The sequence below is a fragment of the Poecilia formosa genome, unplaced genomic scaffold, assembly GCF_000485575.1.
Source record: "Poecilia formosa unplaced genomic scaffold, Poecilia_formosa-5.1.2 Scaffold204, whole genome shotgun sequence".
NCBI classification, from domain to species: Eukaryota; Metazoa; Chordata; class Actinopteri; order Cyprinodontiformes; family Poeciliidae; genus Poecilia; species Poecilia formosa.
In genome coordinates, this window is record NW_006800143.1 from 484190 (window position 1) to 502706 (window position 18517).

The window sequence follows — 18517 nt, forward strand, 5'->3', positions numbered from 1 at the left end:
TGAAGCTAAAGACCATTAATTTGGTTTGTTTTGTTCTGTGCATGTCAGCTTCTCCATGAGAAAATTAAGCAAATGACTGCAAAAAAAACAAACAAACAAAAAACAGGTTGGACTAATACAGATGAGAGAAATAAAAGTGACACTGACTGGCAAATGAAGAAAGACGTTGTTGGCCAGCAGCCAGCTTCTATCGGTGGCTGCTGGCCGTCACAAAAAGCACAACATGTGATGCATGAAGAAGTTATGAGGATTGTTTTTGCTTAACTGAACAAAGTAAAAGACACAAGCAAGAGGTAGAGATGCACCGACAAATTGGCGAGCAATTGGAATTGAGTAATTTACAGCTTGACCAGCCCTGACCGGTGATCGGAGGTTCGGAAAGTCAAACGTCCCACCGTTTCCCAATCGTGAACACACCATATCCGAGCACAACAGTTAACACTGGGTAGGGTCAGCCATGTTTTAGTGTCAGAGGATGAACAGAGATGCAAGAATGTATCTAAAAGGAAACTAGCATTTGTGCAAAAATATCAAGGATTTGCGGTAATTTCTGGCCAAGACAGAGAGAGCAACACTTTAAGATAACAGGAAGCCACGAAAGTGACTCTCCCCCCCCCCTTTTGATCTTTTAACTTCTGCAAAGGAACAATCATTTCTGATGTACAGGTAGCAGTGTTGACAATACTCAAGCACCTGTTTGAGTAATGCTAACAAGCTAACCGTGTTATTAGCTGACGTCGGGTGTTAGACACGGTTCGAAATGTAAACTCCATGATCTTTTGTCTTGGTTTTGCAACAACTGCTCCTGTGAAATTGGAGTCCTGATAGACAGTAACCAGTAAATGACTGCACACACAAACTAATCATCTCAGTGTCGCTCCCATGTCTTCTTTAAATATGCAACGGCTCTCAAAAATGCACGCAATCCTGTTACGATGCTGGGTTTTTGTGAGTCTCAATGAATTTATGATAAATAAATTAAAAACTTTTTCCACAAGTGACATCTACCTGTACAATTCAACTGAGATTAAACTCATGACAGATGATAAAAAATAAAAAGGGAAACTTTACAAATGAAGAAATGCTGCATCCTAGTTGGGTAACAAACTGATGCTTTGATTCATTTTTTCGAGTTAAATTAAATGACCCCTAACCTTTGATACAACTTATTTCCTACCATTAAATTTGTTTTTCCACTTGAAATATACAGTACAGTAGATATGTCACGTGGAAAGGTGAGATGGAATTCTTAATAAAATTGTCTTTTTTTTTTTATCCCAAAATGCTACCGTTGTAACAAGGGTGTATACAGTTTACAAAAAACCAGAGAAAGAATTGGTTGTAAAATTCTGACTGGTGCATCTCTAGCAAGAGATGATTTTTATGGACTGACCATTAAATCCTGCAGGAAGCATAAACCTTGACTTAGCCTCTCCCCCCCCTACATGTAGCAATGAAGGGCAAGAGATGCTGACATAAAACTCCAAACAAAGGATGGCTGCAGCTCTCGTGAGAGGGACGAAAACAGCAACATATGAAGGCGGCAGCTGGCAGAGAGAAGGCACAGGCAAGCAAGAAAAGGCATGAGCAGCACGTCCCCCGTGCACTGCACAGAGACCTTCCTTCAAATGGAGCCTTTTCCCGCAAAGACATGAGGAATCAAAACTTAAAATGGCCTTTAGGTAATTAAAAAAAACGCTACTCCAAAAGCAGCTGACAATCTGAATACAAAGTAATTCACACAAAACAGGAACTCAAATAAGACCAACCATGAAACATGACATCTCGTCCAGAAATCAAAAACAAAAAGGCAAACGAAAAAGAAAAAGGGGGAGAGCTTACATAAAAGAAAAAAAAAAGAAAAAAGAAAAGAAAGGTTGCAGCTTGCTGATAGAAAATACAGCAGAAATTCTGATTCACACACCAGCGGCTGGTCCCGGTTGAGCCTGGACAGAGACTGGGTCCTAGCCTCCCTGTGGGGGCTGTAATAGACCCTGTCCAGCTCGTTCAGCCTGCCCTCGCTCAGGGCTCCTTCCCTGGAGTAGTTTCGTGGCCCGACCTCCCGACCAGACCCCACGTGCTGCCTGTTCCTAAAGTCGCCCGTGTGTACCGATTTGGCGGCGGTCACCGGGGCATCAGAGAACTCCTCTTCTACGCTGCACTGACGGGTCAGAGTTCGCTTACGGCCCATGGCCAGGGCCCGCCTCTCTACCGGGCCCTCACAGTGAATGATGCGCACAGGCCCCCGGATGGGGCTCCCGTGGGCGTAATACCCTCGGTGGCCCCGTCCCAGGGACCCCTCTTCCTCGCTGCCGCAGTCCAAGCCGCTGTCGGGGCTCTTGGTGTTCTGCCGGCTGGGTCGTCCGTAGCTGCGGTCGTCGGCGCCGTAGCCGTAGCGGCTGTCGGAGAAGCGAGGGGAGGAGCGCTGGCGCTGCAGACGGCTGTTCTTGCCCGGGGTGAGGTGGTCGCGCGCGTGGTGGCTCTCCTGGGGGTACATCCTCCGCTGGGTGTGCGGCGTTCCCGGCCGCCCGCCCTCCTCGAAGCTCAGATGCTGGCCCATGCTGTCCAGGCTGTCCGACTCCTCCTCGGCCACCTCCGGGATGCTGTGGAGACGCTTGCTGCGGAGCGACCTCTGCTTCACCACCTCCCTCTGGAGATCCCAACAGTCTCTCTCTTCAGCTAAGTCCTGACGCTTGTAATATGCCTACGTCACGACCAGGTGGTAACGTTCCACCATTTTATAGTTCATTCAGGGTTTCAATTCGAAAGGTTCAGTTTATTTATTACATTATTTTTTTTTTGCGATGGGGTGGGGAGAGTTTGAAAGTTTTTCGAAGGTTTTAGAACAGGCAGGAAACAACATAGTATGTGAATAGAACAAATGGGGGGAAAAAGACAAAATAAAGACAGAATTAGTTATTTGTGGCAATGTAGAAACACATGCAGTCTCATTCCGTGAAGAGGAAATGGCATGCTCTGGACAGGAATCTGTGGAGACTCAAAGATGGAGCAACGTCTCAAAAGAAGAACCCGGACGTGGACAATGTGAAACGTTAGAAAGAAGCTAGGACCACGGATCAGAAACAAACGAGAAGATGGATGTGGCTACGAAATGAAATACACAAATATTTTCGAGATGAAGAATATTCATCTCATTTATCTGCAGCTAGTCCTGGAACAATATTTGAAGAGAAACTCTAAAATAAAGGTATTTAACGAGGATGAACGAAAGGACAAAACTTAATTGCAGATTAGGACGGCAGGATGAGACACAGCACTGGAGCTCTAACTGGAAAAGAAACCAAACTCGAATATTTTTGAGTTCCCACAGCAGTAAAAGGTAAATACTGCTCAGCCTAAAGCATTCAGTTCCTGAAGCGACTCTGACTTAATGTTGTTATCATGATGCATCCACACACTCGCAGACTGAACGAAGAGACGGGATCGTACGCCAACAACGGACACACTGAGGTCAGACATCCAGACACGATGGACGCAAACAAAAGTGAAAATTTCCATTTAAGTAATCACTTAAATGAGATTCCCGTATGCGCTCGATATGCCATGACCGTGATACAGTTCAGTACATTATAGTTTGCACTGGTGTTTCATACTTTAGCATTTCAACTTTACTACTTTCAGAGCCTCCTGGGTGCATCACCAACAGCTCCGAGGGGCGTTGCAAACCATAAAAAGCTTGTGCTTTTAGCTTACGCTCCTCTACTTCTCACATGCATGTTTTGTTTTCCACTCATGTTTGCAAAGCCATCTCCATGAGATCAGCCTGGGATGAATAAAGCAGCAGGACAGGGGAGAGAAGGCGTGTAGCCGCAGGCTGGGCTGATTCTAGGCATGAAGAAAGAGGACAGCCGGGCAAAGTCACTGACTGCACTGATGCAACGTAGGTGATGGATCCACAGCTCCCTAAAAACACTGTCCTTCATTCAGCGTCTGACTACGGCAGCTGTGCAGTCAAATGTGTACCTTAAGGGTGCTGTGGGAGTTGATGCTGCGCCTGCGACCCTCCTCCAGCTGCATCTCGGAGTAGAGATCCTCCTCGTCCTCCTCCATGATGTCCGACAGGTCAGAGCCCCGGCTGCTCTCGGTGTGGTACTCCTCGCTGTGGCTGTAGTGATGATGGTGGTGCTAGACAAACCAAACAATAAATAAATAAATAAATAAAGGAGGAAGGTGACAAGCTTTTACTTTCAGTGACATACAAATATTTGACACATTGTAAGAAGTATGTGCTGAGATTTCACTTTTTGAACCTTAAAGCTTTTTTTTATTTTTCATTTTTACTTTAAATTGATTTTTGCAACACAGCATTAAAGTTGATTAAAGAAAAACTCTAAAGAAATGATAAAAAATGTTGCATTAATAAAACTTGCGATCTATCCTTTACATCCAAATAAAATGTGCTTGACAATTTTTTTTATTTTTTGACATAAAAGTTATTATTTTCATTATTAACCAGTTGGATGTAAGTCTAGATGTGATGTCACAATAGTTACGTCAAGTTTGTTTACACAGCACATTTCAGCAACAAAGCAGTTCTTAACACCATAAAAACATAAGAGTAAGTAATTATGAAGTAAGCAATAAACATTAGTCTATTGTCAAATGCCATCGTCCATATCATCAAGCAAATCTAAACCAAATATATTGATCAATGTTCCAGTTTTTTATGAGTCAAAGACAACAGGTGTTTAGATGAACTCAGTGTTTTGCAGGTTTCTGGAAGTTTTGTTCCAGATAATTGGAGCATAAAAATCCAACTAAAACCTTGTGATTTATTAAAAAAAAAAAGAAATGCACTGAGAAATCAGCTGACTGTATTTGAGATCGTTTCGCATTTTATGTGTTGCGACTTTTCTACTTTTAGTTTCACATTTTAAATCAAAAGTAAACAAAACCTTCGGGGAATCAGTCAGAGACGAGTCACCAAACGAGCCTCCTGCAGAGAAGAGACGGGTGGGCAAAGCTTTGAATTTCTGACAGGTACCTGTCGGCCCAACTCCGAGCCTCTGAGGAACTCATCGACTGAGGCTCCTCTTCGTCTTGCGTGCGGAGAGTCGTAGCCGTCCTCTTCCTCGTCTGAGTTGAGTGGATGCAGGGCGTTGCCTCGGTCGCTGAAGATGTTGCGCTTCTCGACCTGTCAATAGCACCGTTGCACTATCAGAATTTAAAGAGGAGAGCTGATAGAGAAAATATGTACGGTCACATCTTTAAATAGTGTCCTATGTTTTTATATTGCATTTGAACATATGTGAAGGACTTCTAATTAAATCTCCATGAGACATTCGGCTCTGCGGAGCCAACCACGCACCCGGTTACCCTCAGCAAACGCTCTCTGAGCAGCTTCCCTGGCCATGGCCTTGGCGATGGTGTTGGGTATAGGGACTCCCTGAGGCTGTGGCAGGATCCTCTGAGGAGAGGGGGATCGCCGCGGCGGGAAGTGCGGAGGCTCCAAGTTGGCTCCGTGCATGGGCGGCAGCGGAGAGGGGGCGCGCTCCCACGGCTGGGCCAGCCGCAGGCCCACCTCGTGCTCTTTGGTTTCTGGCTCTCTGGCACTTATTAACGGTTTCGACTTGGGTATGGAGTGGCGCTGAAAGTGGAGCTGAGGATGAGGAGGAGGAGGGTGACAGACGGGCTGTGAGTGCGGCTGGGCGTGGGGCAGCGTGTGGGGCTGAGCCCGGGACAGGGGCTGCACCTGGGGCTGGGGGTGGTTGGGGGGGTACGTCGATGGATAAGGAGGATGGGTCTGGGAGTGAACCGGATGAGGCTGCGGCACCGGATGGGGCATCGAAGGTGGAGGTGCAGTGACTCTGTGGGAGAGGCGTGGAGAGCCCAGGAGGTTGTGTGGGATCATGGCCACGGGGGAATCCTGGGACTCTCCTTGGGTTGATAACGTCCTTACGATTACTTCTCTGGCCTCCAGGCCTTGAATCCTGTTCAAATCCACGCTCACAAAGTCGGCTGTGGGGTACAAGACCTCTGCTATCTGCATGTGAAAGGAAGAGTTTTTACACATGTTGCAGCTTTCAAAGGACACATTTCTAGCAGATAATTAAAGATTCATATATAAAAAAAAAATTTAATCATGCATGACTGATTTATCAGCGTCACTGAAAACATTTAACCAACGCCAAATTGTAAAAACTTCGATATCTGAGAACTTCTAATCCTGTTCTATTCTCAGGCTTTATAAAACTTAACTCCATGAGCTTCAATCTCTCTTAGATCTTTTCCAGCTAAATCAAGAGAGATCGCTTTACAGCAAGCGTAATGCATGGGAAGGAATGAAGTCCACAGGATATTTTTTTACCAAAAAAAAAAGAAAACAGTAAACTTGTTGAGAGCAGTTGTTGAAAGTTCAAGTAGAAGTTATCTTTCATGCAACAGAAGGTTTCCTACACAGTCAGGAAAAGTCTACGAAGGTATAAAATGTGATTCTGGTTTTATGGCAGGTCTGAATATCTACAGAAAGTAGAATATGGACAAACATTTCCAGAGCTCTTTTCCTTTCTTTCAACCATCCATGATTTCTGCAGGTTTTATAATGATGGTTAATTCTTAGAATTTGGACATAAAACAGGTAACCAGGACAAAGGGTATCTGCAGAAATTGAATTGAATTTTACATTTTTTCTATTTTCTGGATCTTCCTCTCTCTCTCGGTAAGTTAAAGCACATTATTCAGTTAATAAGCATATGTAATTCATGGACTTTCATCTTCCAGCATCGTAGATTGCACTAAATTATCCTCCTAGTTATCAGACAAGTGTGCAGAAATGGCAAACCAGTAACTGTCAAGGGGATAATAATAAGCACAGCAGGGACTGATGGAGACGGTTCTGTGGATTCATATCTTTTTTTTTTCTTTTGGTCCCAAGAGACTGGGTTATCAACATTTCAGTCATTCCTCCAGGAGATGGCAACAGAGCTCTACCCACAGTTGGAGCCCTTGAGGAAGCTACAGCAACTCAGCCTCTACGACCTGCACTATAGACTAAAGGGGGGAAAAAAAGGTACCTTTTGTCCCTTTGTGCAAACAGCATAGCCAATTACACTAGCCCCATTAGAGGTTCCTGAAGGTGTCAGGGGAGGCGGCTTCCATCTGACCTGGAGGACCCCTGGAGTCTGGCCACACTGGACCTGTACCTCCTGGGGAGGGAGAGGAGGCCCTGAGGAGGACGACACACACACACATACACACGCACACACTGGTTAAAGGTCAACAGTCTCTGAAGAGATTTGGGTCAATTTGATCAAACCCGATGCAAACTAATTCAATCGTTACATATTTTGCTCTTACTTCTAAATAGAATATTACGAATGACGTGTCTGAAATAATTACAACCAAAAACTACTTTGCAGGATATTCTCGTATCTATGCCAATGCATACCTTATAAAAAGCCGATGTAAAAATTTAGGGTTTTGTTGTGTATGTTTTTACCATAGTTGTATACTTCAACTGTAGCTGTTACATACAAAAAATTAAAAAAACAAGGTAGCGAGGATTCAACCGTGATTTCTTTGGAAAACGATATCTCGCCGCCAGAGTTTGCTGACAATTTTCAAAGAGAAACACAGTTAGCAATTTCTGCAATCTGTCAGCGCTGGCTGCATTCTAAATAACGCACCATCTGTGCAGTGCTGCTGCTCACCTGGAGTGGAAGTGAGCAGCGGCAGTCGTGGAGAAGCATCACCATGCATCAATGTGCAGCTGTGAGAGTCTGCAGGATGGGACTGACAGCCCAACATCCACACATTCTCATTGCGTTTCTGCTTTTTCCCGCCAGCAGACAACGCAGACGTGGAACAGGGGAAGAGCGACTGCTTGGAGATTCAATTTTCTCCCGTCATTTTCACGCCGCCGATATCATAAACAACGAGGTCCTCTGCTAAACTGAAATGAGAGTTTAAATAAATACGTCCCTCCAGCCACTTTCATTAACTCTGGAAACCAGCGGGCACACAGTTGCTTCCCTTTCAGGCAATGAATTGCAGCTCCGGGTGACTAATATCGACAAAAATGTTGTATCGCTAAGCACTAATGAAGTGGCTTGTTTGAAAAACACATGCTGGGCGTAAAAGCTTAATATAGGGCTTCGAGAGATTGTCTTTCATATTGACAACAGCTCTCCGCCACCCGTCCTCACGCTATTTCAGGTGGCTTTAATTAACACGTCCGATAGATAGATCCGTTAATGAACTCTCAGCATGTAGCTGCATCAGCTGCCAGCACAAATATCAGCTCCAACTTCCAGCCTGGACTTATATCCGTCCTACTGTCTTGTGTTTACAAATGAGCTGACCTCCTGCTCGCCTCGAGAAGTGACTCGCAGCAACGCATCTGAGCGATTATGCTGAATTTAAAACGTTGCGATCGCAAAGAAGAAACCTCCTATTGAGCTCCCCCTCAAAATCTTTGCCACAGCCAGACAGCTGGTGACAGAAATGCAGCGAAAAGTCCTGTGGTGGAAAAGTCTGAGAGATCTAAGCCTACTGTGAGAAAGTCCTGTTTTCCATGCCGTCCAGTTATGTCCTCTGAAGCCTTCTGATTAGATTATTCTGCGTGCATTGATATCTCAGTAAGTAATTGCAGACGAAGATGCGTAAAAAGCCTTAAAATAAATTCATCCTTTATTGCACTAGCAAAATCTCACGCTGAAGATTTTACAATAATCTACCCTTGATTTTGGTACATATTTAGTAGCAAGTAGCATACCCATGCTAAGAAATAATTGTTTTTTTTAATAAAATAGTAGTACATTGTTGAGGCCCATAATAATTCATTTAAACTAATAAGAGTTAAGCCACGTTTTAAAATGTTAATTTAACTTGCTTTAATTTCTAATTGCTAATCCATGCCATTCTTTTCCCTGAGATATAAATACAATGTAATAGAGAGGCTGTTACAACAGACGACGACCCGTAGTTGTCTCGCCACCACACACAGCGAGCAGGGAAGTAAAAAAAAAAAAAACATTTTGGAGAGCTCGCTTCTCGATAAGCAAGACTCAAGACTCTAACACCTGAACTGTCTGAGTTCAGGTGTTAGAACTGATCATTTTTTGTAAATCTGTAGAATCTGCAGTGCTGCTGTTGTATTGAAATTATGTAACACAATCATTGCACATAAGACGCATTTATTAAGCTGGTTCTAAACACTAATTAATGCTAGTAAAGAGTAATTGAAGCAATTTGGGACTATAAAGCTAGAGGACTGTTTTAGGTTGAGCCTTAAAAGAGACCCAGCTGGAGCCAGAAAGGGTCTTCAAGTTAGTTTTACATTTGAATGGCACCTAATTATAAGTATTTAATGTAGGGGAAATAAGTCTGCTTTCATTACTGATTCGAAGTGGCATGCACGTTTAAAGGGGCAGCATTGTTACAACTACACTGTGCCATTTTATAGCACAAGCAACTATGTGTCCTTTAGTTGTTATAAAATATGCTCTATATATCAAATATGACTTCAAAGAAATTTGATTTCATAATTTAATACACTGAAATTGGGTCTCTGTCTCTTTAAAAACTCCTGCTCTTTCTGAAATTCTGCAGTCAGGAAGTCATCACAAGACCACTCCTCTATTGACCCTTTAACAAGTCTTGCACTGAGCAGCAGCTCGTACAATGAGCTCAGTAGACGCACAGTTCCACCAGGTGTTTGCTAATTGCTGCTGCTAGTCTGAAGGAGCTGATTGGAGGGAGTCGCAGGAGAGGGCTGCTCTGCATGGAAGAAGCTCTGTAGCTTGGAAACTGCAGATCCAAGGAGGAGTTTCGCCCCTCAAAGGCGGGGCTAGGTCCAACCAGGCGTTTTGGACAGCCGAATGATTGCCAAGGGAGATTAGCATGCATGAAAGCATCGAAGCAACACTCCACACCCTGTGCCCTGTTTTTTATCAGGGCATAGCATTATCTACCATGATGTAAAGCTAAAAAAAAATTGACTTTACATAACATGGACTTTAAAGCAATATGGTAATGATATTGTTGTACTGAGATATTGTTGACTGGCATTGCTGGTTGCCAGTCAACCAGCAATGCCTTTTCTGCAACCAAGAGTCCATGTTTAGCTATGTGTCAGAGACTGACCTGCAGGCTGAGTGCAGAACTCCACAGAGATTTCCCTCTTCTCCCGCTGATCACCTGGAAGCTGCCAAGGCACCTGATGTGGCTGTGCGACAACCTTCACCTTGTAAACCGTCATGGACTTCAAGTTGAAAAACTTGTACCTGTAGCCCCCAGCCTTGACCATGTCATACTCTGCACCGTTGAGGAAGATAGTATGACTGTAGTTGCTGTTGCTGGGCATCCAAGACAGCTCGGCGGAGCTCTGAGTGATGCCGTCCACCCGCAGGTAGTATGGTGCCACCACTACATCCTTCCCCACAAGAAGGGAGCAGCGGAGTTCGTCTGACGGGCCCCGGTCTGTGATGCTCTGCACGGAAATGCGGTACGTGTTGGTGGCAAGGTTGAGCTTTTCGATTAGAGACTTTGTCCTGCCCCCGTAGGGGACACTCATCCGGACCTCTTTGTCAACCAGTACATTGTAGCCACTGATTGAGCCCCATCCCGGGGGCAGCACAGGAGGATCCCAGCCAATAATCACACTCTTGGCTAGTTGTTTGATCAGGTTGATGCGGCGGGGGTAAGGCACAATGTCTTCACCGACCTCATCAATACTGACGTCCAGGGTTCCGGTCCCGTTGCTGGAGGAGCCCAGGAGGTCCATGCCCAAGCTGCTGGTGCTTAGACAGTCTAGCTTACTGTCAGAGACCAGGCTGCTTATGCTCGGTCTCGTTCCGGTGCCGCTCGAATGTCGCGGAGGCCCCAGGCTACTGTGGTTGAGGTAGCCCGGTTCTTTAACCGTGGTGTTCCTGTGTTGGGCAGAGGGCGTGTCGTCATCTTGGACAAATTCCACAAAATTTGATGGGACAAGCCCCCGCTGTCCATCCAGCAGCTCTCCTGAAAAAATAAAAAAGAATAATAAATGGTCATACAGATGTGTGGCAAAGTAATAGAAAAGACTAAAACATTTCATTGAGTGTTAAACCTTCGTAAAAGCCATCCTCATCCATTGTTCCATAAACATAGAGGTACTTCCCGGCCACCAGGGGGAGCTCTGCTTCGGGATGCTCATTAGGCCCGTCATAAGGATTATAACTAGAATATTAAACATAAATAATAGAACAAAACAAATTAGACAGATTTTTTAATACATATTTAACCCTTGGTTTGCTTTATGACCAGGCACAAGATTATGACCAGCATGGATGCTCTGACTGGTCTGGTCTGTGCATCAACAAGCCTTTATCACTCATCCTTCCATGGAGCACTTGGGATAGACTGACCACTGCAGACTAGGCATACCTCACAAGACCTGCAGATGTCCAAATACTCTCCATCAGGCATCCTTAATGTATTGCCTTCAACACAAACTTGGAGGATAAAATATTCGCATTGTGTCCAATAGACCCCACCAACAAACAGGTGCCATGATCCAATACATAATCAGTGTCATTTACTTCACCTCTTGATGGTCATAATGTTCTGCCTGATTTGTGTATATAATCATTTTTTAAAAAAGAGTAACTCTCTTTAGGATTACCAGAAAATATATTTTCTGCAAATATTCTCAGGTCATCCATGATTCAGAGTTTACTATAAGCATTTTCTATGAGGCGTCCCAACATTTGCTTCCTCTTTTAAGATTCTGAGAGATTAGGAAGCAAAAATTTCTTGTTAAAACTAAAACGACTGAACAAAAATTCCTCCGATGTAATTATGTAGCTGAGCTGTAAAAGGCTGGTGAAACGTCGTCTGCTATGTTACCTACCTATATCTGGCAACACACAGACGGACCTTCCCTGTGAAACGTGGTTTGGACCTGGTGGTTGAGCTCAGCTCTTTGTCCATCTGAAGAAGCATCACAGACAAAATAATCATGATTCCTGCTCTCCTTCACTTCACATCCAGAAAACCAGAAAAACACATTCAGAGAAAATTACAGGTTATGTAATTGGTGACAATATGATAGCAGGTGTAAGAGTTTGTATTGAAATAAAGTTTCAGACAGAGAAGAAGTAAAAAAAAAAAATATCCTAATGGATCCATGGTGTGTGGATATTTATACTCTTTTCTTTGTCAGTAACACATATTACTACACAGCACTTACGGATAACAGGGAAATGTCTGGAAAATAAAAGTATTGATACACTAACAAATCCGCTGGTGGCCAGAATTAGCAGCGTTTACACTTGATTTGCTCTGAAAGGAGGTTGTTATGTCACTGATCAGGTTTTTCTAACAGGGTGCGCTGACAGGATTTGCCTCCGAAGAGATTTTCAGTAAGCAACGGCGGTAAATATTTATAAATAAAAGAAGACAAAAGAATTTGAGGTGTTCGAAACGTCAAGAAAAGGAAGTATTTACTGTGTCGGCATGTTGGCTGTTCATTTAGACTGATGCTTAACTCAAAAATGGGAAGGGACACATCAGCCGAAAACAGAGATGCTGATCCAAGAGCAACACGGCTGTGTGTGTGTGACAAGGACTCCGGGCCAAATATAAATAATTATTGTTAATGGCAAAAAAGCAGCAAAAGCCTCCTGCACAGTTACAGTAAGTTAATTTATCCATCTAAAAAGTCTGAGAGTTTTATCGTTTCAATTATTGGCAGAGCAGTAATTTATTGTGAAAAGTTTTCCAAGAAGCCACATCCTGTTTTATGGTGCTTTTCTATATTTTGAGGTATGTAAAACAAAAGGCAGCAATAATCTGTCTTGTAAAAGAGCTGAGGAGCAAAGCTGTAACAGTTTACATTTTAGTCTTGTTTGCACAAAGATCTCAGTCCCATAAGCAGGAAGCTTTTTATTGCGGCTGTGGATTTGCAGTGATGCAGAGGAAACCACCGTTTCGCTTTGCAGTAAGGATTCAGCTGAAGACTTTTATTTTTCCATTTCTAGAATCCCATCTCCAGTCTCTAGTTTAACCGATGAGCTCATCGTTGCTCTCAGATCAGACGAGTCCAAATTGTGCTTTTTTTTTTTTTTTGCGTTTTGGAGAGCAGACAGGAAACAGAGTGACACCCAATAAAAGGACCACGGCGGATCAGAGCGGGCACTAGCGGGTACCTCAGAGAGGAAAGCTCGTGCTGGGCTGCTGGCTCGACTGCGACTGAGGAATGTTGGCTTGACGGAAAGGAGCTCGGGCTTGTCTCCACTGATCTGGAGTGGTCGAATGAATTCAGATATCAAAGATCTGCTTGTTGGACCCTCACTGCCTGTGGAACAAACACCCCTTCTCATCAGATCCTCGTAGCAAAAAACAACAACAAAAGATGCAAGGAAAGATAAATACACCTCCATCTAATCTTTTGAAACCTGAAACTGTTTCTCTTTTTACCAAATTGAGTGCGAACAATACAGCTACAATTGTATATTTATTAGATAGTTAGCAGTCTTAAAGAGAAATGATGATAAAAACAAACAGCGTATTCACAAACCTCACAGACTTTCTCCGTACCTTTCTCGATTGGAGCGGCCAATCCATTGAGGAGCTGTGATAAGGATTTGTTGGGGGACCCCGGAGACTCACTCAAAGTTAAGGGTTCAGTGCTAAGGATGTCGAATTTCCCAGCCTGAAGCCGGAACTTCTCCAGCTCTTTGGAGAGGAGGTTGAACTGCTCACTCTGAGACCGACATTTTTCCTCCAGCTCTCGGACTTTGGCCTGACGACGTCGGGCGGAGGAGCGTTAGAGAGCAGAAACGGACAAAGAGCAAGGCGTGGACACATGAAGAGGCAAGGTCAAAAGGGAGGGACAGACAAAGAGAGAAGTAAGACGGGTGCAAAAACAATGCCGACATTATTCTGAACGTTGCACATGCCGAACAGTGGTGCATGCATGCAAATAAAATGTTGAATGGTATCACATGTTGGACTGAAGTGACACGATACGAAGCACTACAGAACGAAAACTCAAGTAACCAGAAAAGTCCAAAGAAAATGCAACTTTTAAGAGTCTTTGAATAAATCTGGATGACGAGAATGAAACTTGACATTTTTCTTATTGAGCTGATGACAGTGTGAAGATCAAAACCAACAATTTGAACCTGAGAGCGAAACGTCAAAAATGCACTTGGTAGCGACCAAATAAGACGTCTATGTTTATTCCACATATACCTGGAAGAGAAATGTATCGTCACCTTAAATATCGTTGGTTGTGGTCTTCACGACAGAAGAATACAATAAGAAAAATTTCAACCGCTTTCATATACGTAAAACGGCGGGAAAGGCTGAGGTACAAACTCATGGAAAGTCCAGGCACTGCAGCACGTTTTCACAAGCCTAATGATGAAATTCACCAGCAATCATTTCTCAGCGGTCTGACCCAAAGACACACCTTAAGGCACTATGATTTTTTTTATTTATTTTACTTTTCCCCATGAACAGCTCCAATTAGGGCTGTTTTGGACACGCTATGGCCATTTTACACATGCTACAAACAGCATGCTACATGAAGGCAAACAATGAGATTTCTACAAATCTAAGAGAGAATATAAAGTCAAGAAACAGACATTTTTCACACACATGCTGAAAAACGTTCAACATGCCATTAAAGAAACAACATGTAACATTATTTTACTCTCTTTAAGATTTCAGGTCAGTGTACTGGAAACTAAGAATATTGCTAATATTAATTTTATAATTTGCCAAAACATTCAGGATCTAGAGTCTGCCGCAGATAAAAGTCTTGAATCAGCCCCTATTTCCTTAAGTATTGCTTCAATGTAGCAAACATTTTTCGTAAAGGTAATGTAGGAAAATGGAACCATCAGCACTTTCCTTAGAGCTAGACGGCCATCTAACCTGAGGGATCAGTGGAGAGGCGTCTTATTCAGGGAAGTGATCAAGAACGCCATGCTGACTTTGCTCTGTGGGGGAGCAGAACCTTCCAGAAGGACAAACATTTCTGCATCAATCCACCAATTTACCAAGAAAGTCCGACCGTGACAGATAAAACTCTCTGGTCTGATCAGGCAAAGATTGAACTCTTTGGCAAAAAACAAGGCATGATGTTTGGAGGGAACCACCCGCTGCTCAACATATGCCTCATATCATTCCTAATATCACTCCTACAGTGAAACACGGTTGTTTGTGGGGATATTATTCACAGAAATGGGAAGACTACTCAAGGATAGATGACTGTAGGAATGTAGAAACATTTTGGATAAAAGCCTGTTCAGAGTGCTCTTGACCTCAGACTGGGCCTGGAGTTTGTCTTCCAGCAGGACAACAAACCAAAGCAAACAGCAAGATAGAAACAGGGCGGTTTGAGCAAATGAGGTGTGGGGGGAACTGTCCAAAAACAGCTCTGCCAAATTCGTGGCTTCATGTTTTAGAAGACCTGAAGCTGTGATTGCTGCCCAATGTGCTTCAGCAGTTTGAATAATGGCTGTGAATACATGGGAAGTCACGTGTTTTAAGTACAAAACAGGAATTGAATATATTTCGGAATATGGCTTTAACGTAAGAATGTGGAAAAGGTGAAGTACTGTGACTTACTTCTGGATGAACTGCCTATATAGATGGATCACTGTTTTCTCTATAAGAGCTTTCTTCATCCTTTGAAGGTTTACAACTTGTTGCTAAGTGCTGCGCTGTCAAAAGAACATCAGAAAATCTAACCTGCTATTCAACAAGGCAGCACGGAGAGATGAGTCAGGCTCCAAGGATTTGAATATGTAAAGAAATAAGGGGCTGTGCAAGATACTTTTTTCATTCACATGTAAATAATTAGGATTTTATTTTTATAAACGTGAAGTTTGTGCACAATAACCTGCTGGGGGAAAAACCCAAAAACATTCAGCCTGAATTTTTCTTCATAATCAAGCAATACTGATGAAGTAGGCCGAGTTTCCTCTTGTAAACTCTCTCTGAAGGAAAATATGAGCCCTAGTTCAGTGAGTGAAGCCAAATAAAGATTGCTCAAATGAAACTCAGAACACTTTTGAAAATTGACACTTCACAATTTCCATCTGGTTGTACGAGATTTATGTTACTCCCTCCCTCCCCCCGGCACTAACTTAAGCAGATATATAGCACCTAATGCTACATTTCTAAACCCAGCCCACATTGAATAACAGTTTTTGAAGTGTGGTGAAACATCATTTCTATCACGTTTTTTTTTGTTTGTTTTTTTTTGACTGCATAGTCTGCTGTATCCTATTGCTTTTTACTGGTGTGGTTCTAAAAAGCACAAGGAAATAAATAAAAGCAATTATGAAATACCTGCATGCTGTCCAAGTGGTTCTGTTTATGCATAAACATAGACCCATACAGTAAAAAGAGATGCAGGGAGAGAAATCAAATATGTGATCACTCACACATATCTTGAAATTATATTAAAATAAATATAAAAACAACTTGCTTCACACTAACATACAGCCAAACTTGTAAATAGGTCACTTATATGGACCCAAAGTGCATATTTGCATTTCAAAAATAAATGAAAGAAGACTAAATATATGAATTCAATTTGAAGAAAGAAATAGCACGGCTGTCAAGGTTTTCTATAGTGACATAGTAAAGATGAGAAATTTACTCACAGCCTGATCTCACATTCTCATGCAGCACCCACACAAAAACACACAGCCAGCCACCCACCCACCCCCGTGTCCAGACGCTCACCTCTAACAGATGGACAGCGCCTTCATGTTCCTTTTTAGCCTCAACCTGAGCCTGGGAAACACAGGGGGCAGTTCACTCATGTAGCACTCTTTGTTGATGCTTAATGTCACTTAAACCAGAGAAAGGCTTTCACAAACAGCACAGAGGCATTTCAAAGGCACAAGAACTCAACGAGTTATAGAGTTTCCTTTGCTACAGATGCTGAGCCAATAAAACCTAACGGGTTATTAATTAAGTCGATGATTCGGATCGTACTTAAATGTTGTGGGTTTTTCCTTCTACTGTTTTCATGTTTGGAGATTTCTTAACTCCCTGTTTGAATCATCTGCTTGTCAGAGAAAAAAAAACTGTCTCCAATATGCGGTGACCTGGCATAACTACTCATACATTTTAAGTATTTTATTAGGATTTTTTTGGACCAAATAAAAAAAACACAAAGTAGTGCTTAATTTTGAAGTAGAAGGAAAAAATACTGTACATGGTTTTCAACATGTTTCACAAATAAATGAAAGGTGTGGTGTGCATTTGTATTTACCCCCCTTTCACTCTGACGGCCTTAATTAAAATCCAACTGCCTTGACAAGTCACCCAATTAGGAAAAGGAGTCTGCATGTATTTAATTTCATTTAATTTCAGTGTGAGTTCAGGGATTCGGTGAAAGCCTCCAACGCTCGTTAGAGAACAATAGTGAACAAACGGCACAATGGAGACCAAAGAGCAAAGCAGACACATCGGGGAGAAAGTTTTTAAGGAGATAACATCAAGATTATGTTGTAAAACAGTGTCCCATCGCTTGACGTTTTAAAGAGCTCTGCTGAATCCATCACACCTTAAGAACGTCACACTGAAAAAATTAAATCTGAGCCGAAGCACGGTGGTGGTGGCATTATGATTTGGGTAATTATTTTTCTCAGTGGTGAAGCTGCTCAGTGTTGATGGACAACAGAAGAAACTGAATACGGTGCGGTGCTGGAAGAAGACTTCTCAGAAGCAGCACAACAGAAACAAACCTCGAGCAACAGTGGAACGGCTTGGACCACTTTAATGTGTCGCATTGGCTCAGCTGGATTCAAGACATAAATCCAATGGAAAATCTTTGACAATCCTTTAGAGGCACCATCTATCAAATCTGACTGAGACGTAATCGCAGCTGGCAGGAGGTTCGACAAAGTGATGACTCAGAAAGGCCGGATACAAATGCATGCCACACTTTTCAGAGTTTTCTTAAAAAGCGTAATATAACACGTACCTATACTAGCACTTCACAATTATGCTACTTCACTGCTTTGTGTTAGTCTGTCGCATAAAATCCTCGTAAAATGCACTGCGGTTGTTGCGGGACAAAACATTCATGGGATAACTTTGTATAATTAATATTACAACTCACACATCCAAACCGTTTCACTTCTGGTTTCTCTGAAAACAGAAACGGCACAGAACGCTGCTCTTTGTTCACATTAAACACCATCATGACGTGTGTTGATAGACTGCTGTCGCGTCTGCAATGCCCCGGCTATATGTTTTACATTGATTTGTTTGCGTTCCATTTGTTATTGGATAATTGCCTACTTTGAAAGATCGCTCTGTCACCACTGAGCATGTGGAGTAATTGAAATTAATTGCTTTGCCTTTTCTAAGGCTCTGTGCAAACAAACATAGATTTAATTCAATCGAGTTTTATGTTTTTGTAAGTAATTAGCAACACTTCTGTAGTGCCTGCAAGAGGAATGAGCTTTACGTAACGTAAAACACGGTGACTGTGAGGGAACACGGCAGCACACACGACATTTCCCTTTGCAGGAGCTACAAACATCTG

General features: G+C 42.9%; 1 protein-coding gene across 14 annotated transcripts in view; it reads right to left on the reverse strand.

Moving 5' to 3' along the window:
- rimbp2b (RIMS binding protein 2b) overlaps positions 1-18517 on the reverse strand; it is a 90870-nt gene that overhangs the window by 10846 nt on the left and 61507 nt on the right. For 9 of the 14 annotated variants that reach the window (XM_016679178.1, XM_016679176.1, XM_016679175.1 and 6 more), the window contains exons 8-19: positions 16702-16752; positions 16303-16323; positions 13537-13741; positions 13146-13294; positions 11849-11928; positions 11066-11175; positions 10105-10977; positions 7035-7186; positions 5330-6004; positions 5006-5155; positions 3985-4146; positions 1925-2704 (exon numbers count right to left, since the gene is read on the reverse strand). In XM_016679178.1, the coding sequence (XP_016534664.1) occupies positions 1925-2704; positions 3985-4146; positions 5006-5155; positions 5330-6004; positions 7035-7186; positions 10105-10977; positions 11066-11175; positions 11849-11928; positions 13146-13294; positions 13537-13741; positions 16303-16323; positions 16702-16752 (3408 nt within the window). The remainder of the gene's footprint in view (positions 1-1924; positions 2705-3984; positions 4147-5005; positions 5156-5329; positions 6005-7034; positions 7187-10104; positions 10978-11065; positions 11176-11848; positions 11929-13145; positions 13295-13536; positions 13742-16302; positions 16324-16701; positions 16753-18517) is intronic. The other 5 variants (XM_016679187.1, XM_007567109.2, XM_016679184.1 and 2 more) reach the window with 3 other exon arrangements.